Genomic DNA, 27,302 nt, shown 5'->3' with positions numbered 1-27,302 from the left:
CTAGAGTCAGTGCAGGAAAACTACCTGGACTTTTAATGGAAATGATGAGTAGTCCAACTTTATTCCTTGTTGTCTCATGTGTACCAATACTGCTGTGTATGTTACATTAGCAAATTACGTTTGTTGCTATATTTTGTATTTATTTTATATCTTGGAAAGAAAAAATAAATAAAATAATAAAATTGATGTAAAACAGAAAAAAGAGGTCTAAAGTATAAATTCATTTTTTTTTCAGCCCATAATGCTCTAAGTTCCTCAGTGTGCGGTTCCCCCAGAGTGTTCAGTCGGATAGTTGGTGGTACAGATGCGTCGGCTGAAGCATGGCCCTGGCAGGTCAGTCTGCAATATTCAGGGTCACATAAATGTGGGGGCTCCCTGATCTCAGCAGAGTGGGTTTTGAGCGCAGCACATTGTTTTACACGGTGAGTATAATATATTACTTTTATAGACAGATTCTTCCATCAAGCTCCAATAAATCTGCTTTTGAATACACCGGTATAGTGTTTATCTTTTATAAAGGGTCCACTTTAAAACTGGTAAGTTTTCATCATTGATGGTTGTAACGGAGCTCCAATACCCAGCCTAGATATCTCCGCTGTATAAGCCTTGAAGCTGAGGAAGTACTAAAATATCCACGGCAAAATCCTCCCCAGTAACTGGACGACACACAGTTCTGGGAGTCAACTGGTTTATTGAACACTCTCACACAATATATACAGCACAGGGAAGCATCCCCCAATCAGATTACCCCATCAGGTCAGGAGTTGCCTGACTACATTATCATATGCAGATTAATCCGTACACAGAAATAGAATCAACCTGAACTAATTATCTAGCTGTCTGGACAGAATACACATCCCACCTCATTACACAGACAATAGAAGACTGCCAGTGACAGACTGACCATCTCTGATACTGAAGGACATGGAACAGAGGCCAATGTGATTAGCTCCCTCAATGAACATGTTCAGAATAAAACAGGCCAGGAATAGTTCTTACATTTCTCGAGATACATGGCTGAAAAAATATCACTGTCCCACTTGAAGCAATCCAAACCACATTCTCAGTGCCCATTCTGCATTCTGCATCCACTGTTTAAGTAATATTCTTTGATCGCTCATTCAACTTTTGTCAGAGTGATAGATAGATAGCATAGGCATGTGCACAGGGTGTGTCGGGTGTGTCTGGGCACACCCGAAATCACCCAGTATGCATTAAGGTCAGACTGGTGACCAGGGACTGCACTTTGGGGCAGGCTCAGTCCACCGGGTAGCAGTGTGGAGGGTCCGGCTGTACTGAAGTCGTTAAGCATCTTCTCCATCTCCATGGTGCGGAGCGATGTACAGAGTGGTGCAAGGGAAGTTATAAGAAGAGAGGGGTGGGGAAGAAGTTCTATAATCTGATCATAGCTCTCAGGGGGAATCAGCAGCAGCCAGCTGGGCCCACACAGAGCCTCCTCACCAATTCCTCTGCTCTCTGCCCGGCCTGTCCTCATCTCTCCCCCAAACCTCCCACCCATTAATATTTGAAATATTTGAAAAATAACACAGCCAGGTGGAGGGGGATGGGAAAATAGGAGCATGAGTGTGGGGACAGTGACCGCCACTCACCTTGCATGGGGAAAGGAGGGGGCGGTGCCAGACACTGTCACTCTGTTTGAACATTCTTCCAGAAGGGCATTTGTGAGGTCAGGCAATGACGTTGGATGAGAAGGCCTGGCTCGCAGTCTCCGCTCTAATTCATCCTAAAGGTGTTCTATCGGGTTGAGGTCAGGGCCCTGTGCAGGCTAATCAAGTTCCTCCACCCCAAACTCACTCATCCATGTCTTAACGGACATTACTTTGTGCACTGGTGCGCAGTCATGTTGGAACAGGAAGGGGCCATCCCCAAACTGTTCCCACAAAGTTGGGAGCATGAAATTGTCCGAAATGTCTTGATATGCTGATGCCTTAAGAGTTCCCTTTACAGGAGCTAAGGAGCCAAACCCAGCGCTTAAAAAAATGACCCCACACATAATCCCCCTCCACCAAATGATTTGGACCAGTGCTCAAAGCATCAAAGCAAGGTCCATAAAGACATGGATGAGCGAGTTTGGGGGTGGAGGAACTTGATTGGCCTGCACAGAGTCCTGACCTCAACCAGGTTGTGCATTTCCCCTCCTCCATCCCCTAATCCTCCCTAGAGTCTTGTCTATATATAAATAAAGGTTCAGCGGGTGCATACAGTTAATGGGGGTGGTGCATGCAATACTGATAGGGTGCAAAATGTGTTACTGTAGAAGTGCAGATCTCCTTGCTATAAGAGTGTGGGAAGGATGCAGAGAGTATTATGGGTTGACACATTTATATATACATCATCTCACAAAAGTGAGTACACCCCTCACATTTTTGTAAATATTTTATTATACCTTTTCATGTGACAACGCTGAAGAAATGACACTTTGCTACAATGTAAAGTAGTGAGTGTACAGCTTGTATAACAGTGTAAATTTGCTGCCCCCTCAAAATAACTCAACACACAGCCATTAATGTCTAAACCGCTGGCAATAATAGTGAGTACACCCCTAATTGAAAATGTTCAAATTGGGCCAAAAGTGTCAATATTTTGTGTGGCCACCATTATTAATTTCCAGCACTGCCTTAAGCCTCTTGGGCATGGAGTTCACCAGAGCTTCAAAGGTTGCCACTGGAATCCTCTTCCACTCCTCCATGAGGACATCACAGAGCTGGTGGATGTTAGAGACCTTGCGCTCCTCCACCTTATGTTTGAGGATGCCCCACAGATGCTCAATAGGGTTTAGGTCTGGAGACATGCTTGGCCAGTCCATCACCTTTACTCTCAGCTTCTTTAGAAGGCAGTGGTCGTCTTGGAGGTGTGTTTGGGGTCGTTATGTTGGCCCAGTCTTCAAAGGGAGGGGATCATGCTCTGCTTGAATATGTCTCGGTACATGCTGGCATTCATGGTTCCCTCAATGAACTGTAGCTCCCCAGTGCCGGCAGCACTTATGCAACCCCAGACCATGGCACTCCCACCACCATGCTTGACTGTAGGCAAGACACACTTGTCTTTGTACTCCTCACCTGGTTGCAGCCACACATGCTTGACACCATCTGAACCAAATAAGTTTATCTTGGTCTCATCAGACCACAGGACATGGTTCCAGTAATCCATGTCCTTATTCTTCTTGTCTTCAGCAAACTGTTTGTTGGCTTTCTTGTGCACCATCTTTAGAAGAGGCTTCCTTCTGGGACCACAGCCATGATGCACAATTTTATGCAGTGTGCAGAATTTGGTCTGAGCACTGATAGGCTGACCCCCCACCCATTCAACCTCTGCAGCAATGCTGGCAGAACTCATACATCTATTTCCCAAAGATAACCTCTAGATATGACGCTGAGCATGTGCACACAACCTCTTTGGTCGACCATGGAGAGGCCTGTTCTGAGTGGAACCTGTCCTGTTAAACCGCTGTATGGTCTTGGCCACTGTGCTGCAGCTCAGTCTCAGGGTCTTGGCAATCTTTTTATAGCCTAGGCCATTTATATGTAGAGCAACAATTCTTTTTTTCAGATCCTCAGAGAGTTCTTTGCCATGAGCTGCCATGTTGAACTTCCAGTGACCAGTATGAGAGAGTAAGAGCGATAACACCAAATTTAACACACCTGCTCCCCATTCACACCTGAGACCTTGTAACACTAACGAGTCACATGACACCAGGGAGGGAAAATGGCTAATTGGACCCAATTTGGACATTTGCACTTAGGGGTGCACTCACTTTTGTTGCCAGTGGTTTAGACATTAATGGCTGTGTGTTGAGGTATTTTGAGGGGGACAGCAAATTTACACTGTTATACAAGCTGTACACTCACTACTTTACATTGTAGCAAAGTGTCATTTCTTCAGTGTTGTCACATGAAAAGATAGAATAAAATATTTGCAAAAATGTGAGGGGTGTACTTACTTTTGCGAGATACTGTATAATTGCATTCGACTTCCAGGGTATGAAAATAGATTATTGTGATGTAGCATTACAATGAACTCTTATGACCCTGCATACATTCATAACATTGGGCTTGTGTATATACAGGCCATTCATACAAAAAACGAATTATGAATTGATTGTTTCTCATTTGTTAGAAACTGAAGTTCATTGAAAGTGCAGATACTGCAGAAAATGGTTCCTCAATTATACATTTTCTTTACTGTTCTGTTCTTTCCTGCAGTCCTTTCAACCCATTGAATTATAAAGTGTATTTGGGCATGTACCGGCTGGGCATGGTCAGCCCTCAAACCGTTGTTGCCAATGTAAGGACTATCATCAACAATCCTAATTATAAAGGCACTGGAGACATCGGGGACATCGCTCTGGTACAGCTGGACACACCTGTGACCTATACACAGTACATCATGCCAATCTGTCTGCCATCTTCCACCACCACCTTCCCCTGTGGTACGGAGTGCTGGGTGACCGGATGGGGTACAACATCTTATAGAGGTGAGTCCATGAAATGATAAACACAAGTGATTTCACTCATATTCCATACTAAGAATCTAAAACTCTCACTAATACCCAATAAATCACATCAATAAGGGATGAGTGAATCTGTCCCAGTTTGAATTGCAGGGAGTTTGTTGAACCCTGTATGAAATTCGCTAAACCTCTACTTAGAAGCGAATCCCGTTAAGGTCTATGAGGGAAGGCAGGAGCCAAATCTTATTAAAGCTTAAATTTTGCCCATTTTCAGACTAACAAGAAGGCTATTGACATAAAAGGGGGCATGGAGAGCAGGGCACATCAATGGAGCAACAAAGCAAAAAACAAAAAAAATAAATAAATAGATAAAATAACATTAAAAAATAACATACAGTGGGAAGGGGATCTTTTTTTATTTTTTTTGGATCTTTTTTTATTTATTTTTTTTCAATAATTTCTATCGAAATGTTTTAAAAAAAAAAAAAAGGACATTCTTTTTGTTTGGGGTACAGCGTCGCACGACAGTGCACATTCCGTTAAAGTAACGCAGTGCCGAATCGCAAAAAATGGCCTAGTCATTAACCTTCCTGGCGGTATTCCCGAGTGTGGCTCGGGGTTAATTTTCAGTACCAAAAGCCGTAACCCCGAGCCACACTCGGGATTACCCCAGAATGATACTCACCTTCCCTGCAATCCCCGGCCATCCTCCCCAGCCTTCCTGCAGCCTTCTTCCCTCTCTGTGCTCGGCCGATGCCAGCACCTCCTTCCGGTTGTCAGCCGCGTCGCAGGGGGGGTGGAACCGGCGGGAGATTAAAAAAAAAAAAGACATGAAACAGTGTAATCTGTTAGAATTACAATTTTGTATCATTCCATTTCACCCAGTGGCTCCTGGCTCCTCCCTCCTGCTGAATGCCCACCATAGAAAGCTGCTTGCTTTGTGAGTCTATTGACACACAGAGCACGGCTTGGCCCCCTTCCTCACTGAGCATGGCTGGGACTAAAGCCTCGTACACACGCAACGATTATCGGCCGACCGATCGTCCGTCTTTTGTCCAGAGTGGTGTTTTGTTGTTTGGAATGTGCCTAGACTGCACACGAATTTTCTCGCCAGACAAAATTCTACTTCAGGAGGGATGTCATGTGTTGGATTGCTTTCTTTGTGTTCTTTCTTCTCTGAGCATGCCCAGTCTTGCTCATTAGATTTTTCCCTGTCGAAATCTGTACTGACTGCACGAAAATCGGACGTGTGTTGACGGCGGACAAACATTTTGTAGCCTGTACACCAGATTTTTTTCGGCCGAAAAGTCGGAGTCGGTTGTCGGAAGCATCATACTAACAAGCCGAAAATCGGCAGAGTGGTCGTTGGATGAAACGTCCCTGCCAATTTTCGATGCGTGTGTACGAGGCTTTAGATTGAAAGCAGCGAGAGCCAGGGCTGGCCCCACCATGGTTCCTACTGGGTCCATTGGACCCAGGCAGAACTTTAAGAGGGGCAGTAAACTGACACCCAAGATTTTTTTTCCAGCAGTTTGTGTGTGACAACTTCCCCCCGGGCCGCTCCACTGCCCTGTAAAAAGTCCACCCTGCTGCCCTCAACACACATACTCATACTCATATTTGCCGGGCGTGAGGGTGCTCACACGCAGTCTAACACCGGCTGTTAAACATCCAAGCACACATGAAGAGCTCAGGAGTGTGTACTGCCGGGGCGGGGTACCCACGGGAGACAAAGAGCATAGATCCCTTTCCTACCGGCTCTGCCAGCAGCCCATGTTTGGGCGCAGCTTGCATTTCTATTGTGTGGAACTGGAGAAGTAGATGCAACTGGCCTTGTGCCCGGCCCGGCTTCTTCTTCTCTTCTGCTCACGCCTTTTGATGGGCGCAATTTTTTTCGTTGGGGGGAGGGCAGCATTTCATTCTTGGAACCAGGCAGCACAATGTCTCGGGCCAGCCCTGGCGGGAGCCAATAGCCAATATACAGCTAAAACCCTCTACTTTGTACAAATGTGAAAACAGCCTAATAGTATGATCTTGTTTTTCACAGTATCTTGCTGCATTGTCCAGAAAATGTAAAACCAAACTCAGCTACATATAGAAGCACTGTGCTCTGGCAGCTACACTATATTACCAAAAGTATTGGGACGCCAGCCTTTACACGCACATGAACTTTATTGGCATCCCAGTCTTAGTCCGTAGGGTTCAGTATTGAGTTGGCCGACCCTTTGCAGTTATAACAGCGTCAACTCTTCTGGGAAGGCTGTCCACAAGTTTTAGGAGTGTGTCTATGGGAACGTTTCACCATTCTTCCAGAAGAGCATTTGTGAGGTCAGGCACTGTGTCATGGTCTTACCTTCTTGCTGTTCTCCTTCGTTTGCCATGTGCTGGCGGCCATCTTGGTTTCTGGGTTTCTTGTAGCCTCCCACCCTGCGGCTTCTCCTTCCCACTGGGAGGAGCTGGATGCTTAGCTCATATATATAGGAGGTCTGTGGCTTCAGTTCCTTGCTTGGTCCTCCTGTGTTCACATGCTTCTAAGACTGCTGCTGCTTCTGGTCCCTGATCCTGGCTTCGTCTGACTACCCTGCTGGTTCCTGATCCTGGCTTCGTCTGACTACCCTGCTGGTTCCTGATCCTGGCTTCGTCTGACTACCCTGCTGGTTCCTGATCCTGGCTTCGTCTGACTACCCTCCTGGTTCCTGACCTCTGGCTTCGCAAGGACTCTGCCTCGGTTTCGCCATCCGTTTGGACTTTTGCTTTACAGCTTGATTTTCAATAAAGCCTTCTTATTTTCACTTATCTGTTGTTGTACGTCTGGTTCATGGTTCTGTAACATTAGGACCAAGCCATGAATTCTGACGGTACAGGGCCATCCTCGCTACCCACGCTGGTTGCCAGACTTGATCAGCAGGATCACCTGTTGGGTCGGTTCGCCGTGGCGTTGCAAACCCTGCTTGAACGCACGGCTCATTTCGCTCCCGTTGCCGATGGGTCGGTTGTCGCTCCTGGGCCCGCTCCTACTGCCGCTCCGGTTGTTGCTCCAGAGTCTACCCCGACACCTGTTGTTGCGCCTGCGGTGTTTCGGGGTATGACCGGTTCTGCCCCCCTTCCACAGCGCTTTGGGGGAGAGCCAACTCAGTGCCGAGGTTTCCTTAACCAGGTGGGCATTTATTTCGAGTTGCTGCCACATGCCTTTCCTACTGAGAGATCAAAGGTGGGCTTCTTAATTTCGCTGCTCTCGGACAAGGCCTTGGCCTGGGCCAGCCCTTTATGGGAGAACAACAATCCGGTGGTTGCCGAGTTTTCCGGTTTTGTTGCTTCTCTTCGGAGGGTATTCGATGTGCCGGCTCGTGCTGCCTCTGCTGCGAAGCTCCTTATGTCCATCAGACAGGGTTCACGATCCGTAGCTGAATACGCCATTGAGTTTCGTACCCTGGCAGCAGAGGTGGGCTGGAATAATGAGGCTCTGGTCGCTGCTTTCTCTCATGGTCTCTCGGATGCCTTGAAGGATGAGGTTGCAGCTAAGGACCTACCAGTGGAGCTCGAGTCTCTTATTTCTTTCTTGATTTTGATTGACACCAGACTCAGGGAGAGACCTTCCTTTAAGGAGAGTCTGCGGAGGCCTCCTAACAGATTGGCGCCTACCTTTGCTGTCCCACCCGTGCCTCCCTCTCCTCCCACGCCTCCTGGGGATGACTTGGCTGGGGGTGAACCCATGCAGCTGGGCTTTGCTCGCCTGTCCGAGGGGGAGAGGGTACTCCGAAGACGTGAGGGTCGATGCATGTACTGTGGTCTCGGTGGGCATTTTCGGTTGGCATGTCCGAACCGTCCGGGAAACGCTCGCACCTGAGATCCTGTCGGGGGCAGATCTTGGGTGGAGTCTCCTCGTCCCCGGTTTCCCGTGTTGACAAACCACTGATCACTGTTGTCCTCTCCTGGGTCGGGGGCTCTGTGAAGACCCAGGCGTTGGTGGACTCTGGTGCTGGTGGTTTGTTCATTGATAGTGTGTTCGCTGCCGCCAATTCCATTCCTCTGCAGGCCCGAGGTTCTCCACTGGCTCTTGAGGCAATAGACGGCAGACCCCTTCTGCCGCCACACGTGACTCATGAGACCCTTCCAGTGGGGATAGCCATTGGTGCCGTTCACAGAGAGTCGGTCTGCTTCCAGGTTATTTCGTCTCCACACTACTCGTGGTCTTGGGGTACCCCTGGCTCCAGAAGCATAATCCGACTTTCGATTGGAGATCGGCCGAGATCCTCTCGTGGTCAACCGCAGTGTGGGGCTAGTTGCATCCATGGGCCTGTCAAGTTGCTGTGTACTTCCTCGGACTCTCTGTTGCCTCCTGAATACGAGGAGTACCGGGATGTATTCGATAAGGTGCGCGCGGTTGCCCTACCTCCGCACCGCCCATACGATTGTGCCATCGAGTTACAACCTGGCGCCGTTCCTCCTCATGGCAAGGTCTATCCACTGTCGGTAGCGGAGAATGAGGCCATGGAGGAGTACGTGAAGGAGGCGCTTTCACGCGGACACATTCGCAAATCCTCGTCCCCGGCAGGGGCTGGATTTTTCTTTGTGAAAAAGAGGGGCGGTGAGTTGAGGCCTTGCATCGATTACAGGGGTCTCAATCGCATCACGATCAAGAACGCTTACCCGATACCCTTGATTTCCGAGCTGTTCGATCGCCTTAAAGGGGCCACGGTCTTTACCAAACTCGACCTGAGGGCGGCATATAACCTTGTAAGGATCAAGGCGGGCGATGAGTGGAAGACCGCGTTTAACACCAGGACCGGTCATTATGAATCCTTGGTTATGCCCTTTGGGTTGTGCAATGCGCCCGCAGTCTTTCAGGAATTCATTAACGATGTTTTCCGTGACCTGTTGCAGCAGTGTGTGGTGGTCTATTTGGATGACATCTTGGTATATTCTGAATCCATGGAGACCCACATTCTGGATGTCAGACGAGTGTTGCAACGGTTACGAGAGAACAAGCTGTTCGGTAAGCTTGAGAAATGCGAATTTCACCGATCCCAGGTAACCTTCTTAGGTTACATCATTTCCGCTGAGGGGTTCTCCATGGACCCTGAGAAGGTTTCGGCTGTCTTACAGTGGCCCCAGCCCAGTGGTCTTCGCTCCCTGCAGCGCTTTTTGGGCTTCGCCAATTATTATCGGAAGTTCATCAGGGACTTTTCCATGCTAGCCAAGCCTCTCACGGATCTGACCAGGAAGGGCAGTAATTCCCAGGTCTGGCCGCTCGAGGCCATCCGAGCTTTTGAGGCTCTAAAGTCCGCCTTTGTGTCGGCTCTGATTCTGTCGCATCCCAACCCTGGGTTGCCCTTTGTCCTCGAGGTGGACACGTCTGAGACGGGAGTAGGCGCCCTTCTGTCTCAGCGTAGAACACCAGAGGGTCCTCTGCTTCCTTGTGGGTTTTACTCCCGGAAACTGTCTTCCGCGGAGTGCAACTATCAGATTGGTGACAGGGAGTTATTGGCCATCGTGCAGGCCCTTAAAGAATGGAGGCACTTGCTCGAGGGTTCTGTGGTTCCGGTCCTCATCCTGACGGACCACAAGAATCTGACCTACCTTTCTGAGGCCAAGAGATTGACACCACGTCAGGCCAGATGGGCTCTGTTCTTGTCACGTTTTAATTACGTGGTCTCCTACCTACCCGGTTCCAAGAACATCAGGGCGGATGCCTTATCACGGCAGTACTCCGACCTGTCCAGGGAGGAGTCGATTCCGACTTCGGTCATACCTCCGAATCAGATCCTGGCCGCCATTCGCACCAGCCTGACCTCTCCCCTGGGTGAGCAGATTTTGGCGGCTCAATCTGGTGCTCTGGGAGACCCAACGGCAGATGTTTTGTGCCTGAGGAGTTGCGCACTCGGTTGTTGCGAACCTACCATAACTCCAAGACCGCGGGGCATCCTGGAAAGAATCAGCTGTCCTGGGCTGTTTCACGTCTGTTCTGGTGGCCTTCCCTACGTTCCGACATCGCCGCATATGTAGCGGCATGCTCCGTTTGTGCCCAGAGTAAGTCCCCTCGGCACCTTCCGTTGGGCCTTCTGCAACCCATAGCCACCGGGGAGCGCCCATGGTCACACCTGGGGATGGATTTCATTGTGGACCTCCCTGCATCCCGAGGCCATACGGTCATTCTCATGATTGTGGATCGATTTTCCAAAATGTGCCACTGTGTTCCTCTCAAGAAGTTACCCTCTGCACAGGAGTTGGCCACAATTTTTGCCAGGGAGGTCTTCCGGTTGCACGGTTTGCCCAAGGAGATTGTGTCGGATCGGGGGAGTCAGTTTGTGTCCAGGTTCTGGCGCGCCTTTTGCTCCCAGTTGGGGATTCATCTCTCCTTCTCCTCGGCCTACCACCCTCAGTCCAATGGGGCCGCAGAACGATCCAATCAGGCCTTGGAGAAATTCCTTCGTTGCTATGTCTCCGATCACCAAGACAATTGGGTTGACCTCCTGCCTTGGGCTGAGTTTGCCAGGAACACGGCGGTGAACTCTTCCTCTGGGACGTCTCCCTTCATGGCCAATTATGGGTTCCAACCTGCCGTGTTACCGGAGGTATTCTCTTCCCAGGATATTCCGGCTGTGGAGGATCACCTTTCCGTCCTACGTGCTTCTTGGGTACAGATCCAGAAGTCCCTTGAGGTCTCTGCGCAGCGCCAGAGACTCCAGGCTGATCGCAGACGAGCGCCTGCTCCTTCCTACCAGGCCGGAGACCGTGTATGGTTGTCCACCCGCAATCTCAACCTTCGAGTGCCCACTCCCAAGCTGGCGCCTCGCTTTGTTGGTCCCTTCCGAGTGCTTCGCAGGGTAAACCCGGTAGCCTATGCCCTTGCGCTTCCTCCTGGCATGCGGATCTCCAACGTGTTTCATGTTTCCCTGTTGAAGCCACTGGTGTGTAATCGTTTCACTTCCTCGGTTCCTCGGCCTCGTCCGGTCCAAGTGGGCAATCGTGAGAAGTATGAGGTGAGCAATATCCTGGACTCACGCCTGGTCCGCGGTCGGTTGCAGTTTTTGGTTCATTAGCGTGGTTATGGTCCAGAGGAGCGTTCCTGGGTTCCCTCCGCAGATGTCCATGCTCCTGCCTTGCTCCGAGCCTTCCACGCACGCTTCCCTCAGAAACCGTTCTTTACTCCGCGGAGGAGGGGCCCTTGAGGGGGAGGTACTGTCATGGTCTTACCTTCTTGCTGTTCTCCTTCGTTTGACATGTGCTGGCGGCCATCTTGGTTTCTGGGTTTCTTGTAGCCTCCCACCCTGCGGCTTCTCCTTCCCACTGGGAGGAGCTGGATGCTTAGCTCATATATATAGGAGGTCTGTGGCTTCAGTTCCTTGCTTGGTCCTCCTGTGTTCACATGCTTCTAAGACTGCTGCTGCTTCTGGTCCCTGATCCTGGCTTCGTCTGACTACCCTGCTGGTTCCTGATCCTGGCTTCGTCTGACTACCCTGCTGGTTCCTGATCCTGGCTTCGTCTGACTACCCTGCTGGTTCCTGATCCTGGCTTCGTCTGACTACCCTCCTGGTTCCTGACCTCTGGCTTCGCAAGGACTCTGCCTCGGTTTCGCCATCCGTTTGGACTTTTGCTTTACAGCTTGATTTTCAATAAAGCCTTCTTATTTTCACTTATCTGTTGTTGTACGTCTGGTTCATGGTTCCGTAACACACTGATGTTGGAGAGAAGGCCTGGCTCGCAGTCTCCGCTCTAATTCATCCCAAAGGTGTTCTATCGGGGTGAGGTCAGGACTCTGTTCAGGCCAGTGAAGTTCCTCCACCCCAAACTCACTCACCCATGTCTCTATGTACCTTGTTTTGTGCACTGGTGCGCAGTCATGTTAGAATTAGAATCTCCAAACTGTTCTCACAAAGTTGGGCACATGAAACTGTCCAAAATATTTTGTTATACTGACGCCTTAAGAGTTCACTTCATTGGAACTAAAGGGCCAAGCCCAACCCCTGAAAAACAACCCCACACCATAATCCCCCCCTCCTCCACCAAATTATTTGGACCAGTGCACAAAACAAGGTCCATAAAGACATAGATGAGCTAGGTTTGGGGTGGAGTAATTTAACTGGCCTGCACAGAGTCCTGACCTCAACTCGATAGAACACCTTTGGGATGAATTCGAGTTGAGACTGTGAGCCAGGCCTTCCCGTTCACATTAGTGCCTGACCTCACAAATGCGCTTCTGGAAGAATGGTCAAACATTCCCATAGACGCACTCCTAAACCTTGTGGACGGCCTTCCCAGAAGAGTTGAAGCTGTTAGACTATAGACTAAGACTGGTATGCCATTAAAGTTCATGTGTGTGTTAAGGCAGGCGTCCCAATACTTTTAGTAATATTGTGTATATGAAGACTTCCCTTCCCGTTCCAGGAACAAAACAAGTTGGGTGCTGCTCAGCCATTCACAGAATCAGTTAATACAAGGCTACTTAGGTAGTGAACAAGCACATAGTATTCATGTGAAACGCGTCTACTGTCCTACCCTGCTGTACCTTGCACCATTCATGTGAATAAAGGAATTTTTCTTCATTGGATCCCATGGTGGTGTGTGACCATTTTCTTCATATATGCTTCTTACGGTGGCGGCCCGAGGTTCAGCACCCACTTTGGATTGTGGACATTGACTGGCCTGAGCGGTGTTATCCCTTTCCACTATTGCACTACTCAATCCTGACCCCTCTACTGTGTGTATTATTCCTGACCCCTGGACTGTGTATTATATACTTTGGACCCTTAAACTCTATGTACATTTTTTTCCTGACTCAACCATTTGTTTGTCACTTAGTTACTCCTGACCCTTGTACTCTGTGCAATATGGACTCCTGACCTCTGCACCTCTGTGTGTCACTTACTTCCAACCTCTGATATATGTGCACCTCATACTCCTGACATTGCACTACGCAATCCTTACCCCTTTACTGTGTGCATTAATCATTCCTGACCCCTGAACTGTGTATTCGTTAGTTAGGACCCTTACAGTCTATGTGCCGCTTACTCCGGACCCAACATTTTGTGTCTTGCTTACTCCTGACCCAACACTTTGTGTGTCACTTACTCCTGACCCAACATTTTGTGTATCACTTACTTCTGACCCTTGTACTCTATGCATTATGCACTCCTGACACCTGCACCTCCATGTGTCACTTACTCCCAACCTCTGATATATGTGCACCACATACTCCTGACATTGCACTCTGTGCACTACACAATCCTGGCCCCTCTACTGTGTGCAATAATTACTCCTGACCCCTGAACTGTGTATTACTTACTTTGGACCCTTACAGTCTATGTGCCACTTACTCCCGACCCAACATTTTGTGTCTTGCTTACTCCTGACCCAACACTTTGTGTGTCACTTACTCCTGACCCAACATTTTGTGTATCACTTACTTCTGACCCTTGTACTCTATGCATTATGCACTCCTGACACCTGCACCTCAATGTGTCACTTACTCCCAACCTCTGATATATGTGCACCACATACTCCTGACATTGCACTCTGTGCACTACACAATCCTGACCCCTTTACTGTGCGCATTAATCACTTCTGACCCCTGAACTTTGTATTGCTTACTTTGGATCCTTACACTCTATGTACCACATTTCTTGACCCAACACTTTGTGTCTCACTTACTCCTGACCCAACACTTTGTATGTCACTTACTCCTGACTCAACACTTTGTATGTCACTTACTCCTGGCCCTTGTAGTCTGTGCATTATGCACTCCTGATCCCTGCACCTCTGTGTCTCACTTACTCCTGGCTCAACACATAGTGTCTCGCTTACTCCTGACCCAACACTTCGTGTCTCACTCCTAACCCAACACGTTGTGTCTCACTTACTCCTGACCCAACACTTTGTGTTTCACTTATTCCTGACCCAACACTTTGTGTCTCACTTACTCTTGATCCTTGTACTCTGTGCAATATGCACTCCTGACCCCTGCACCTCTGTGTCTCACTTACTCCTGACCCAACACTTTGTGTCTTACTTATTCCTGACCCAACACTTTGTGTCTCACTTACTCTTGATCCTTGTACTCTGTGCAATATGCACTCCTGATCCCTGCACCTCTGTGTCTCACTTACTCCTGACCCAACATTTTGTGTCTCGCTTACTCCTGACCCAACACTTTGTGTCTCACTTACTCCTGACCCAACACTTTGTGTCTCACTTACTCCCGACCCAACACTTTGTGTCTTACTAACTCTTGATCCTTGTACTCTGTGTCTCACTTACTCCTGACCCAACACTTTGTGTCTCACTTACTCCTGACCCAACACGTTGTGTCTCACTTACTCCTGACCCAACACTTTGTGTCTCACTTACTCCTGACCCAACACTTTGTGTCTCACTTATTCCTGACCCAACACTTTGTGTCTCACTTATTCCTGACCCAACACTTTGTGTCTCACTTATTCCTGACCCAAAATTCTTGGTCTGTGTCTCATTTACTCTTGATCCTTGTACTCTGTGCAATATGCACCCCTGACCCCTGCACCTTTGTGCGTCACTTACTGCCAAGCTCTAATATATGTGTACCACATACTCCAGACATTGAACTCTGTGCACTACGCAATCCTGACCCCTTTACTGTGTGCAATAATCACTCCTGACTCCTGAGCTGTGATTTGCTTACTTCGGACCCTTACACTCTATGTATCACTTTTTCCTGACCCAACACTTTGTGTCTCACTTACTCCCAACCTCTGATATTTGTGCACCACCTACTCCTGACCCCTGCACTCTGTGCTTTATGTGCTCCTGACCCATGCACTCTGTGCATTACTCACTTATACTTCCTAACTAATTGAGATGGGCACGAGGGACATGTATTAGAAAAAGTATGTAGGCAAAGGACGCACCCCCTGTCACACCGCCTTAACCACTTAAGGACGCGCCCCCTGTCACATGTTGTTTACAAGTTAAAATCAGTATTTTTTGCTAGAAAATTACTTAGAACCCCCAAACATTATACATATATTTTTAGAAAAGGCTCTGGAAAATAAAATGGCGGTTGTTGCAATATTTTTTGTCACGCGGTATTTGCGCAACGGTCTTTCAAACGCCATTTTTTTGGGAAAAAATACATTTCACTGCATTTAAAAAAAACAAACAAACAGTAAAGTTAGCCCATTTTTTTTTGTATAGTGTGAAATATGATGTCACACTGAGTAAATATATACCTAACATGTTTTTGTTTTAAAATTGCGCACACCCACGGAATGGCTATGGTCAATAAAAATCTCCATAGGCAATGATTTAAAAAATTTTAACGGTTACCAGTTGAGAGTTACAGAGTAGCTCTTTTTTTTTATTATTACTGCTCATGCTCTGGCGATCGTGGCGATACCTCACATTTGAACAGCGATTTAATTTGAGGGCGCGTCTTCCGTATACGCTTTCTTTTGTGCGCAAGCTCACGGGGCGCTTAAAATATTTACATTTTTTTTTCCTATTTATTTTCATCTTTTTTTTAATTTCAGCACCGTTTTTTTTTTTTTTTAATATGATGACTTTTATTGCTGTCACAACCAATGTAAACATCCGTTGTGACAGCAATAGGCAGTGACAGGTACTCTTTATGGAGGGATTGGGGGTCTAAAAGACCCCACCACTGCACTTGACTGTATTCAAAATGCTGAAAACTGCATTTTTGAATACTGTCACTTTTTAAATTTGGCGCCTTTAGCCCCCGAGTAACCCGGACGTGACGTCGCTGGGGTAACGATCGAGCGGCCTCCTAGCCAACCACCTGAAAGCCGACCGCCGGCTCTAAAAAATGGTACCGGGATGATGCCTCTAGCTGCAGGCATCATCCCGGTGCAACCACTCCTTGCAGCCGACGTAGAGCTACATCGGATTGTGGGAAGTAGTTAAAGGAGAATTATATTTAAAAAATAATTATTTAAACCCACAAATGTTTTTTTTTTGTTTTTGTTTTTTTATCGATAATATTTCTTTATACTGGCTTTTGAAATTTACAAATGCAGCAATTTAGAAATTGGATTAATGGTTTAGCACTGAGAAACACTTTTTGAAAGATAAAAAGTGCATTTTTATATACAAATATAAAGATCAGAACAAAATGAGGGACAAATGAGAAGGAGAGAGGGACAGAGGGACTTTGTTTCAAGCTAGGGACAGTCCCTCAAAATCAGGGACAGTTGGGAGCTGTGCTCATTCCTGGAACTTTCTCTCTGTGTATTATGTACAGTACTCCTGACCCCAGCACTCCTGAAATTTTAACTCGTTACCAATTTTTTCACCCATTGCAGAGTAGGCTTAGGTTTTATTTATCATACCTTTATAAGTCCCTCCCACTGTTACTTTGGTTTGACCACAACCATAATTTAGGGTGGCATATTATTAACACTGCATCAGTTCTCTATTTATGGTATCAGAGGCATTTTGTATTTATACCTTGAATGTCTGCCTTTTGTATCAAAAATCTGTGACCAATTTTTTCAGGGTGCAGTAAAAATGGGGTTGTAGTTTTAGGGGGGTAGCTACAATTTGAGGTGTAGTTAAAAAGTTGGAATGGTCAGTATGGCGTTCCTGATATTAAATTTTAAAATTCTGGTAATTTTGGGTTGACAAGTGGGAATCAATAAGACTAATTGCTTAAATGATCGATGTAACTTCCAATTACACAGTACAATTACGTCTTAATTTTTATAATATTAAACAGTGCAGCAACTTTGCTGGTTATTATTACAAGTTTTCCTAGACTTGAGCTTTAAAGGTGATCCATCGATGTTTAGCCTTCCTTAGAATGTCTTTGCTATTATTTTGTCTATGTTTCATCACCAGGGAGTCCACCTTCAAATGGGACCCTCCAAGAGGTCATGACTCCTCTAATAGACCGCAATACATGTCAGGCAATGTATTCCAATGGGGGAAGTACCGACAACATCAAGTATGATCAGATTTGTGCTGGATACAAGGATGGGCAGAAAGATTCCTGTGAGGTGGGTGACACCAAGAGTACTCTAGCGGGGGTCACCTTTAGGCCTGGACCTCTACACAGAAGGTGAAGCAATGCATGGCTTCAGATGTAGTGGTGAGAGCAATAGTGAGGATAGGGTTGGAGTTGAGAGGGTTGTGGTCCATTTGGTGAGAGGGGGTTTAAAACAAAATAGTGAAAGCAGGGGTGGGAGTACAGACACAGTGATAAGATAATTGGGGGCCATACTTCCTGCAGGTATGAACTGAGAGCAATTAAAAGTATGTAGCAGTGCAGTACCATTAAAGTATCCAAGAGTATGCGATGCATTACAAAATGATGTGTATGTATGTGTAGGTGCAGCGTGGTGCTGCAATTAGAAAACACTTAGAGCCCATTCACACTAACACGACTTGTCAGGCGACTTGTCAGCCTGACAAGTCACGGTCCGTCGCGTTCCCATTGTGTGGTACAGGAACCGTTCTAATAGGAGCGACACAAGTCGCTCCGACTTATAAAAAAGTTCCTGTACTACTTCGGAGCGACCTGGAGCGACTTGCATAGACATTCATTCTGTGAAGTCCGTGCAAGTTGCGCCGAAGTCGCGCTGCATGCGACTTCACAGGTCGCAACCCCCCGAAGTCGTGCCGCGTTGGTGTGAACCGGCACTGAGTCCAGGTGCATAAACAGGAATACATTGTAACAGAAGTCGAGCAATACACAACAAGCCTTGTGGGAAGGCAACCTGACCGGGAACACTCACATTATGTAACATCGATGTATCAGTAGATGTAGGTCTCAGGGAAACCGACAGCATCTGTCTCTAGGAGCGGCCTGGCTGACATGTACCTAAATTAGAAGGTTTCCTGTAAGGATAAAGTGTCCCTGCACTTTCCCTACTCCTTTGGAACCTTCCCCTGACATTTAAGCACTGGACTGAATTATTTGGTCACTGGTCCTGAGTGGGTATTCGTGTGGACAAAAAGGAAAGAATGTCTTCTGGTGGATAGTGCCCAGTGATGGATGGTGGCGATTGGCCCTCTCAGGGGTTGGGCTGCTGCATTTTCTGTGCGACCTTAAAGTCATTTCAGCATGTAGACTTAGATAAAAAGGAAGGTGTCCAGAGAAATGTGACTTCTAAAAAATGGTTCAATGATCTTTACTAAAAATTAGCAACATTGTACATCAAGCTTACGTGAGAATCCCCCTTCAGGGCTAGCAAACAAAATAAAGGATGGATAAAAGATACATATAGCAATATATATAGAGCTGGTTACCACCTTTGGTAATTGTGAAATTGTATACAGATTGAAAAAAAAAAGAAAAAAACACAAAAGAAAAAAAAAACATGTATACAGAGTTAAAATTTGAACAAGATCCTAAGGGATAACATGGGTATATACGCATTATGCTCATGAGTGTGTATATACTGTACGTCAGCAATTGTTTGTGTTAAAAACCTCAAAATGGCAATAACCTACTATATATGGATATGATTGGGACATTAGAGTTAATGTTATTGTACATATGAAGAAGTGAGGCAGAAATGAATAGAAACGGACCTGTGGCTACTTACTATTTGGAGGGAATGATTCCCATGAGTGGCCATGTTGGAGCAAGGTTTCTGTGGGGAGACAAAAAATCAGGGGAAGAAAGGGCTGAAAAAAAAGGATAACACACCACTTGTGTATTATAAATTATGAATTTAGCGTTTTAGTTGGGAATAGGACTGTGCAGGGAGTGGGAGGTGTGGGGTGCAGAGGCTGGGGTTGGGAGGTACTAAGTGTTGGAGGAATGGGGCTCTAAAGTTTTGTGTCAATGGGGACAGGAAAGTGGGAGTTAGGCACTGTCCTGTCCCTACACTGTCCACTTGCAAAATCTGTGCCAAACCTGAGAGCCAGGGTCTTAAATAGACTCTGCCTGACCCAAGATGGCTGCCAAAGTCATATGGGATGCCAGAAACCAATTGGATATCTGTCTCCCTGTGACCGGGGAAACCATAGAGGAACTAGGTTCTTCTCCTCCTCCTTTACCTTCATTGCCACTGCTGAGGAGCACCACCTGCACTGGAGAAAATAGAATACACCTTCCCATATGTATATATGCATATGACTTACAAGTGTTCCAGAACTCACATTCTCTATTCACAGACCACTATCCCGCTCTCCATTCCCACTCTTCCCCACTTCATCCCTTTGACTCTACTACCAGGGAAAAAGAAATAAAAAAGTAAGACCTTCAACAAAATGTTTTACTTACTTGTTCCACTGCCCATTCATTTGATCTTTGCTCTGCTCAGGAGCTACAGCCACCTGAGGAAACTTCCCATTCACCATCTATGTCCCCTGTCAAGCACTTTGGTCCAATCTGCTGACCCATCACTATTATACTGTGTCCTGTAGTGATGTAAGAGCCAGGGGAAAGAACAACGGAGAATGACAGGTGATTAGGCATTTAATACACCCATAAGTACTGTATGCTAGATAGGAAACAACTATTTATATGCAAGAGAGTGAGGTTTAGAAGAATGTATGGTACAACAGGCAAATATAAATCCTCTTCTTTTATCAATATCTTACAGGGTGATGGAGGAGGACCTCTGGTGTGTTATGTCCGGGGCGTTTGGTACCAGGTTGGAATTGTGAGTTTTGGAGTAGGCTGCGCATACCCCAACTTCCCTGGGGTGTACACATTGGTGACAGCCTACCAGACCTGGATCAGCACCTACCTGGATGTTACATTCAGTGATGTGCCAGATATCCCTAAGCCAACAAGAACATGTGGAGGAAACCTTATCGACACAGGGTACACCAGTTCCACAACACATAGAGGAAGTACTGCCTATATGAAGACCAATATTCCTGTATCAAGAACTGAAAGAAGCACTGCCTATACAAAGAGCAATGTTCCTGTACCAACATACGAAGGAAGCATGGCCTATACGAAGACCAATGTTCCTGTACCAACATATGAAAGAAGCACTGCCTATATGAATACAGACTTTCCTGTACCAACAAATGAAGGAAGCACTGCCTATATAAAGACCAATGTTCCTGGACCAACAAATAAAGAAAGCACTGCCTATACGAAGACCAATGTTTCTGGACCAACAAATGAAAGAAGCACTGCCTATACGAAGACCAATGTTCCTGTACCAACTTACGAAAGAAGCACTTCCTATAGAACAACCAATGTTCCTGTACCAACTTATGAAAGAAGCACTGCCTATAGAACGACCAATGTTCTTGGACCAACAAATGAAGGAAGTACTGCCTATAGAATGACCAATGTTCCTGTACCAACAAATGAAAGAAGCACTGCCCATACGAAGACCAATGTTCCTGTACCAACTTACGAAAGAAGCATTGCCTATAGAACGACCAATGTTCCTGTACCAACTTACGAAAGAAGTACTGCCTATAGAACGACCAATGTTCTTGTACAAACTTATGAAAGAAGCACTGCCTATAGAACGACCAATGTTCCTGGACCAACAAATGAAGAAAGTACTGCCTATATGAAGACCAATGTTCCTGTACCAACAAATGAAAGAAGCACTGCCCATACGAAGACCAATGTTCCTGTACCAACTTACGAAAGAAGCACTGCCTATAGAACGACCAATGTTCCTGGACCAACAAATGAAAGAAGCACTGTCCATACGAAGACCAATGTTCCGGTACCAACTTACGAAAGAAGCACTGCCTATAGAACGACCAATGTTCCTGTACCAACTTATGAAAGAAGCACTGCCTATAGAACGACCAATGTTCCTGGACCAACAAATGAAAGAAGCACTGCCTATATGAAGACCAATGTTCCTGTACCAACTTACGAAAGAAGCACTACCTATAGAACGACCAATGTTCCCGGACCAACAAATGAAGGAAGTACTGCCTATATGAAGACCAATGTTCCTGTACCAACTTACGAAAGAAGCACTGCCTATAGAACGACCAATGTTCCTGGACCAACAAATGAAGGAAGCACTGCCTATACAAAGAGCAATGTTCCTGTACCAACTTACGAAAGAAGCACTGCCTATAGAACGACCAATGTTCCTGGACCAACAAATGAAGGAAGAACTGCCTATATGAAGACCAATGTTCCTGAACCAACAAATGAAGAAAGCACGGAACATACAAACACCAATGTTCCTGGACCAACAAATAACGGAAGCACTGAATATACAAACACCGTTGTTTCTGTACCAAAAACAACATCAGAAGGAAGCTTCATTACACCCAGTCTTTCCCACCATCTCTTTATGATCCTGATTACAACTACTCTTCTGCTCACATTAATATAATCAAAACCTGCCATCTCGACTGACGTAGACAATGGAGTTCATTCACTAAAGGAGTGGAGAATGTTCACTTTGCAAAGAATACCCAATCATGTAGATTGAAAATTCATGAAAATAGTATTTTTGCCCATACATGATTAGATGATTGAAGTCATTACAGCTTCACTTCATTCACTGAGCTAAGTACAAAAATCACTTTGCAAAGTGAACATGCTGTATTCCTTTAGTAAATCAACCACACTGTCTTCCATTGCCAACGTAAGAAAAATAGCACGATGCAAATATGCTTTCATAAGTTTGTTTAAACTAAGGAGCTCCTTAAAGTAAATCTGCCAGTAACAAACTTTCTGTTCTGGGGTGGCAACGCAACACAGGAGCGGGTTAGTCAACCTAGGGCAGGATGTGTTAGAACTACAGTACACCCTACTCTACTCATCTTCATAACGTGATGGGTTCTATATTCCAAAGAGTGCAAGGAATTTCAGAAGCTCCCTGAATTTGTAGCAGATCAAAGGGTATTGCTGATCAATAGATATTTCTGATTGTAATCCTATCAGCTATCCTATCAACTAATCATAGGGCCCTATAGAAAAATGTGATGGGTTCGCCTGATAATTCTTTGTGTAATAGCTGGCAGTGTCAACTCTGACAATACATAGCACTGATCTTAACCTCTTGCTGACCTCAAAACGCATAAATGCATCAACAAGAAAGGTAAATGTCCAGCCCCCAAACATATGCATCCATGGCGGAAGAAAGTTGTGTGCTGAGAGTTTTTTCACTGTTCCCTCCCAGCAAACTAACTGAGATGTCACTGGCAACTCTAGGTAAGGTTTCTGATGGATAGCCTGCAGGATGGGCTCCTTACCCTGTGACTGCTGTAAGCATGGGCAGAGCTTTAGGCATTGCAATAGTGACCCCACCCATGCTCCAGGGGCAGCCTCTAACTCTCCACTCTGCTCCGCTATGCACGTGCACAAAAAGTAGGTACAGGCAGGACACACTCTGGGCTGCCGGGTGAAAGTGGTAGGCTTGAATGTGAATCTAGAATTTAGAAGCCCTGCTCCACACCAGGCAGGACCTAGACCGGGCCCTCTGAGTTTCATCCTTTATGTACAAGTCCATTGCTTTTACCCAGCAGGTCAGTGTGTGGCCTGCTTGCCCTCACTTTGTGTGCATGTGCAGCTGGCAGCAAGAGTATCTTGACACCTGGTGGAAGTATCTTGCAGCACAGTGAAAGGTGCAGGTGGCAGTGGGGCGGGCTCAGGTCAACTTTTGCATCTGGACCCACAAGCTTCAAGCATCACCTCTGGCTATAAGAGTTATTCATAGCAGTCCCATGATACAGAAGCCATGCCATGGAGGGGGGGGGGGGGGGCTCAGGTCAACCTTTGCATCTGGACCCACAAGCTTCAAGCATCGCCTCTGGCTATGAGAGTTATTCATAGCAGTCCCATGATACAGAAGCCATGCCATGGAAGGGGGGGGGGGATTCTCAGGTCAATTTTTGCATCTGGACCCACAAGCTTCAAGCATCGCCTCTGGCTATAAGAGTTATTCATAGCAGTCCCATGATACAGAAGCCATGCCATGGAGGGGGGGTTCTCAGGTCGACTTTTGCATCTGGACCCACAAGCTTCAAGCATCGCCTCCGGCTATGAAAGTTATTCATAGCAGTCCCATGATACAGAAGCCATGCCATGGAGGGGGGGTCAACTTTTGCATCTGGACCCACAAGCTTCAAGCATCGCCTCCGGCTATGAGAGTTATTCATAGCAGTCCCATGATACAGAAGCCATGCCATGGTGTTAAGGGGTTAACATAAAATATGCCAAAGTGAAGGACAGGCAGCAGGAGAACTACCAGCCTAATCAGTATATTCCTGTATAACTATATAGATTTAGTTGTAATACTAATCTTAGTAATAACAAAAATTATAATAGACAAATTAACCATACAGTAATAATAATTTACATGAAAACAAAAATCCTCTATAACCCTAATATAAATAATGATTTTTTTTTTTTTATAACCCCAATGCAAACCTCTTTAAACTGCTAGATCAATTTTTATTTATTTTTATTTTTTTGCACATGTATTAAAATGCACATTTTAAGCCTGAAAATTTGTTAAAACCCCCAAACATTCTCTACTTTCTGAAATCAATGAACTTTGAGAATAGAAGGGTGATAGTTGAAACTTGTTATGCCAAAAGATATTAGCGCAACTGTTTATCAAAAAATATTTTGAGTAAAAAATACATTATAGTTAATAATATTGTATAAAAACCCAATATATCACCTATTTTTTTTTTTTTATAAAATCTAAAAGATGAGGTTGTGCAAAGTAAACAGATGCCCAACATGTCAAGCTTTAAAAATGCACCTACCAGTGAAATGGCGACAAACTTTGGTACAGTATATTGTCCATAGACGACACTTTAAAAAGCTCTTACAGGTCATCAGTGTTGCATTACCCATAATGTCCCTAGAATTGGTGGACGTGCAGGGGTGTTGTGGATACCCCCCCCCCCCCCTTTTGCTTTCTGTTGGATGCAGGCCTGCAGGACTTGTGGAGTCCGTTTATACTTGGGGGTTTATTCCCTGGTGATCTACCCCACACTGAATTCCACATTAACAGGATTACTGTCTACGAATGTGTCCCCACCCTCACTAGGTCCTGGATTTTCCCATGTGGAAGCTCACTGACAGGCCCCCTGAGGAAGCCCCTGAGAAAGCCCCTGAGGAAGCGTGGAAGCTCTTCTATCGTGCTCACTGACAGGCCCCTGAGGAAGTGCGAAAGCGCAAAACATGTTGAGCCTGAGAGCCTGAGCCTTAGCCTGAGCCAGCAGTGGAAGTGCCCTACCACCAGATGTTACATTCAGTTATGTTACTGACGTTCGTTGGAGAAAAACACAAAGGGAAGTTACTCTATGTATCCACAGTACTTGAGTGGTAATTGGGCATCCATTGACATAGTGTTGTATATATGTAATAGACATTTCTGTCTCCACGTGTTGTAAAAAATATGTAAAATCTCTTTTATGTAATTGTGTTTTTTTTTTTTTTTTAAATGAAATAGATTTTAACATGAACACTTTAATAAACTATTAATTGATTTTATTTATGGCTACTTGATATTATGTGTCAGTAAAGTCCATGCCAATTTACCCCTTCTCCCTAGAATTATTGCTCTCACGTTGGCGTGCCTGGTGTGTAGTGCTATCGCATAAAGCATTATGTGTGTGTACATGGGTTTTAAAAAGTCTTTAGGCATTTTTCTTTTAATTTTTATTTGACAATTTAATTTCCTAAAACATTTTTTTCACGCAACTTTGTTGTTATCACTTAGGAGACCGATAGCTCTCCATGTGATACCATATAGGTTATGACAGGTTCACTGCATTTAGACATCAGGGACCTAATTCACCCCTAATTTCTTCCCTGCATTTCACTGAAAATAATGGAGCTCAGAATCCCGATCCCGAATCTACCTGTAAGCTACATTGCAATAAGTAATACAACCCTCCCAGGGGAGTAACTACAGGGGTTGCAGGGGTTGAAATTGCAACCGGGCCCCATGCTCCGGGGGGCCCGTGCGGCTCCCCTGTACACCTGGATAGGAAGGGTGGTGGGGGCAGCATGTAGAGAAATCACTGTCCCCCCTTTTCCTCCTGTAGCTGCAGGAGGAAAATGGAGGAGATTGGTTCCTCTGTATGCTGCCCCCGCCGCCCCTCCTATCCAGTTCTCTTGTGTTTTGCTGTCTCTGGGCCCCTGTGTGCTCCCCTGGTCCCCCCCCCACTAGTGTGCTGCCCCCCCACCCCCCACACTGTGCTCCCTCCCCTCTCCTGCCGGCTGCTGTAGGGGATGTGTCACAATAGAGAACCAGGAAGGGGTCAGTAAATATGTAATTTACCAGCTCCTTCCTTTTCTGAATGGACAGAGTCATAGTCAGTCACATTGTAAAAAAATTAAAAAAAATTAAAAAAAATAATACAAATAAAATACCAAAAAATAAAAACGATTGACACCAGTGGGTGAACTTCCAGGATCGCAAAGGTGACACTTGCGACCGAGCCCTGGCATTCCACCACCGTGGGGAGGCCCCATGGCAGGAAGGGGGCCCACTGCAGAACTTGTAAAAGGGACCGTAATAAAGGGCCCCGCAACGAGAGTAAAGGGCCCCAGGATCAGTGGAAGAACCCCAGGCTTGAAGGGAAGGTCCCTGGCCATGGGTCTGGGAGGCCCTTCATGGTTTCTTGCAGCGGGGCCCTGAAGGTTCTAGTTACGCCTGTGAACCCTCCCCAATCCACGATGTGGTACTGCCTGTAAATGGGCACCTAGGTACATAGGTACTGATGCAACATGAATGTTAAAATACATCAACCCATCAAATGATTCATGCCAAATGATTTTTCTTTGTATGAAATTGTTCTAATAAAAATTCTAAAACCCGACATCTTTACATATTTGTTGTGTTTGCCCGCGCCATCTATCACATTGTTTCACAATGTATAGTAATGAAAACTAGAGATGAGCAAACTCCAAAAAAAAATTGTTTGTCATGGCTTGTCTGAACAAGGGGTGGGCAGGAGGGCCTGCTGCCCTGGGCACTGTGGTATCATGTGGGGGGAGGGGCACCAGAAGGAGGTTGGGGGGTGGAGATTTGTGTTGGGAGGGGGAATTTGGGGGGGGGGGGGTGGCAGGGGATTATTTGTTCTAGGAGGGTGAATCTGGGGTGGTGTGGTAGGAATGGTGACTTGAGGGGATTTGTTTTAGAAAGGGGAAGAAGATTTGTACTAGGAGGGGAAATTTGGGGGTGGGCTTGTGCTAGAAAGAGTAGTATAGTAGGGGGGGAGTGGATTTGTGCTAGAACGAGAATTTTTTTTTTTTTTTGGAGGGGGGTTGGATTTGTTCTAGCGGGGATGATTGAGGGGATTTTTGTGCTTGGAGGAGAAATTTGGGGGCAGGGGGGTGGTTGTGCTAGCAGGGGGAATTTAGAATAGGGGGAGAAGGGTAGAGGATTTGTACTATGGGGGGGGGGTGTTTTTACGGAATGGGGGGGATTTGTGCTGGGGGCGCATAGGACATGAGAGTATTTGAGCTGGGGGGGTGGGGGACAAAGATTTGTGCTGGGAACGGAATTTTATCAGGGGGCAGATTTTCTAGTGGGAGAAGAGGGAATTTATGCTTAGGGGTAAGCAGGCAGATTAGTGCTCAATTTATTTTATTTTTTTTTGGGGGGGGGTTTGCTGACACATAATGCTCATACATCTTGGGGGGGGGGGGCAACATTGAGGTGGACATAAAGGGGTTGATTTACTAAAATCGGAGAGTGCAAAATCTGGTACAGCTGTACATGATAGCCAATCAGCTTGAAAATAAAACCTGAAAGCTGATTGATTTCTATTCACATCTGCACCAGATTTTGCACTCTCCAGTTTTGGTAAATCAACCCAAAGTGAATGTTCACCTGTATGGCCTGGGTAAAGTATCTAAACCCAGTATATATATAAGAGTAAATACTCCTGTGTTGAACAACCTTTCATTGTAGTTGATCTA

General features: G+C 46.2%; 2 protein-coding genes across 2 annotated transcripts in view; both read left to right on the top strand.

Annotated features, from left to right (window-relative positions):
- LOC309557638 (serine protease 27-like) overlaps window positions 1-20,080 on the top strand; it is a gene marked incomplete at both ends in the record, with an annotated part of 29,661 nt that extends 9,581 nt beyond the window's left edge. The window contains 4 exons of the mRNA XM_082260429.1: window positions 236-422; window positions 4,224-4,495; window positions 17,303-17,522; window positions 20,017-20,080. Coding sequence (XP_082116555.1) covers window positions 236-422; window positions 4,224-4,495; window positions 17,303-17,522; window positions 20,017-20,080 — 743 coding nt within the window. The remainder of the gene's footprint in view (window positions 1-235; window positions 423-4,223; window positions 4,496-17,302; window positions 17,523-20,016) is intronic.
- The window catches only part of LOC309558473 (uncharacterized protein), a gene marked incomplete at both ends in the record, with an annotated part of 157,986 nt that overhangs the window by 82,514 nt on the left and 48,170 nt on the right, over window positions 1-27,302 (top strand). Inside the window, one exon of the mRNA XM_082261544.1 lies at window positions 20,093-21,642. Within this exon, the coding sequence (XP_082117670.1) occupies window positions 20,093-21,642 (1,550 nt within the window). The remainder of the gene's footprint in view (window positions 1-20,092; window positions 21,643-27,302) is intronic.

This window comes from Pelophylax lessonae (genome assembly GCF_965119305.1).
Source record: "Pelophylax lessonae genome assembly, chromosome: 6".
In the NCBI taxonomy this organism is placed as follows: Eukaryota; Metazoa; Chordata; class Amphibia; order Anura; family Ranidae; genus Pelophylax; species Pelophylax lessonae.
This window is presented reverse-complemented; position numbering and strand designations above follow the sequence as displayed.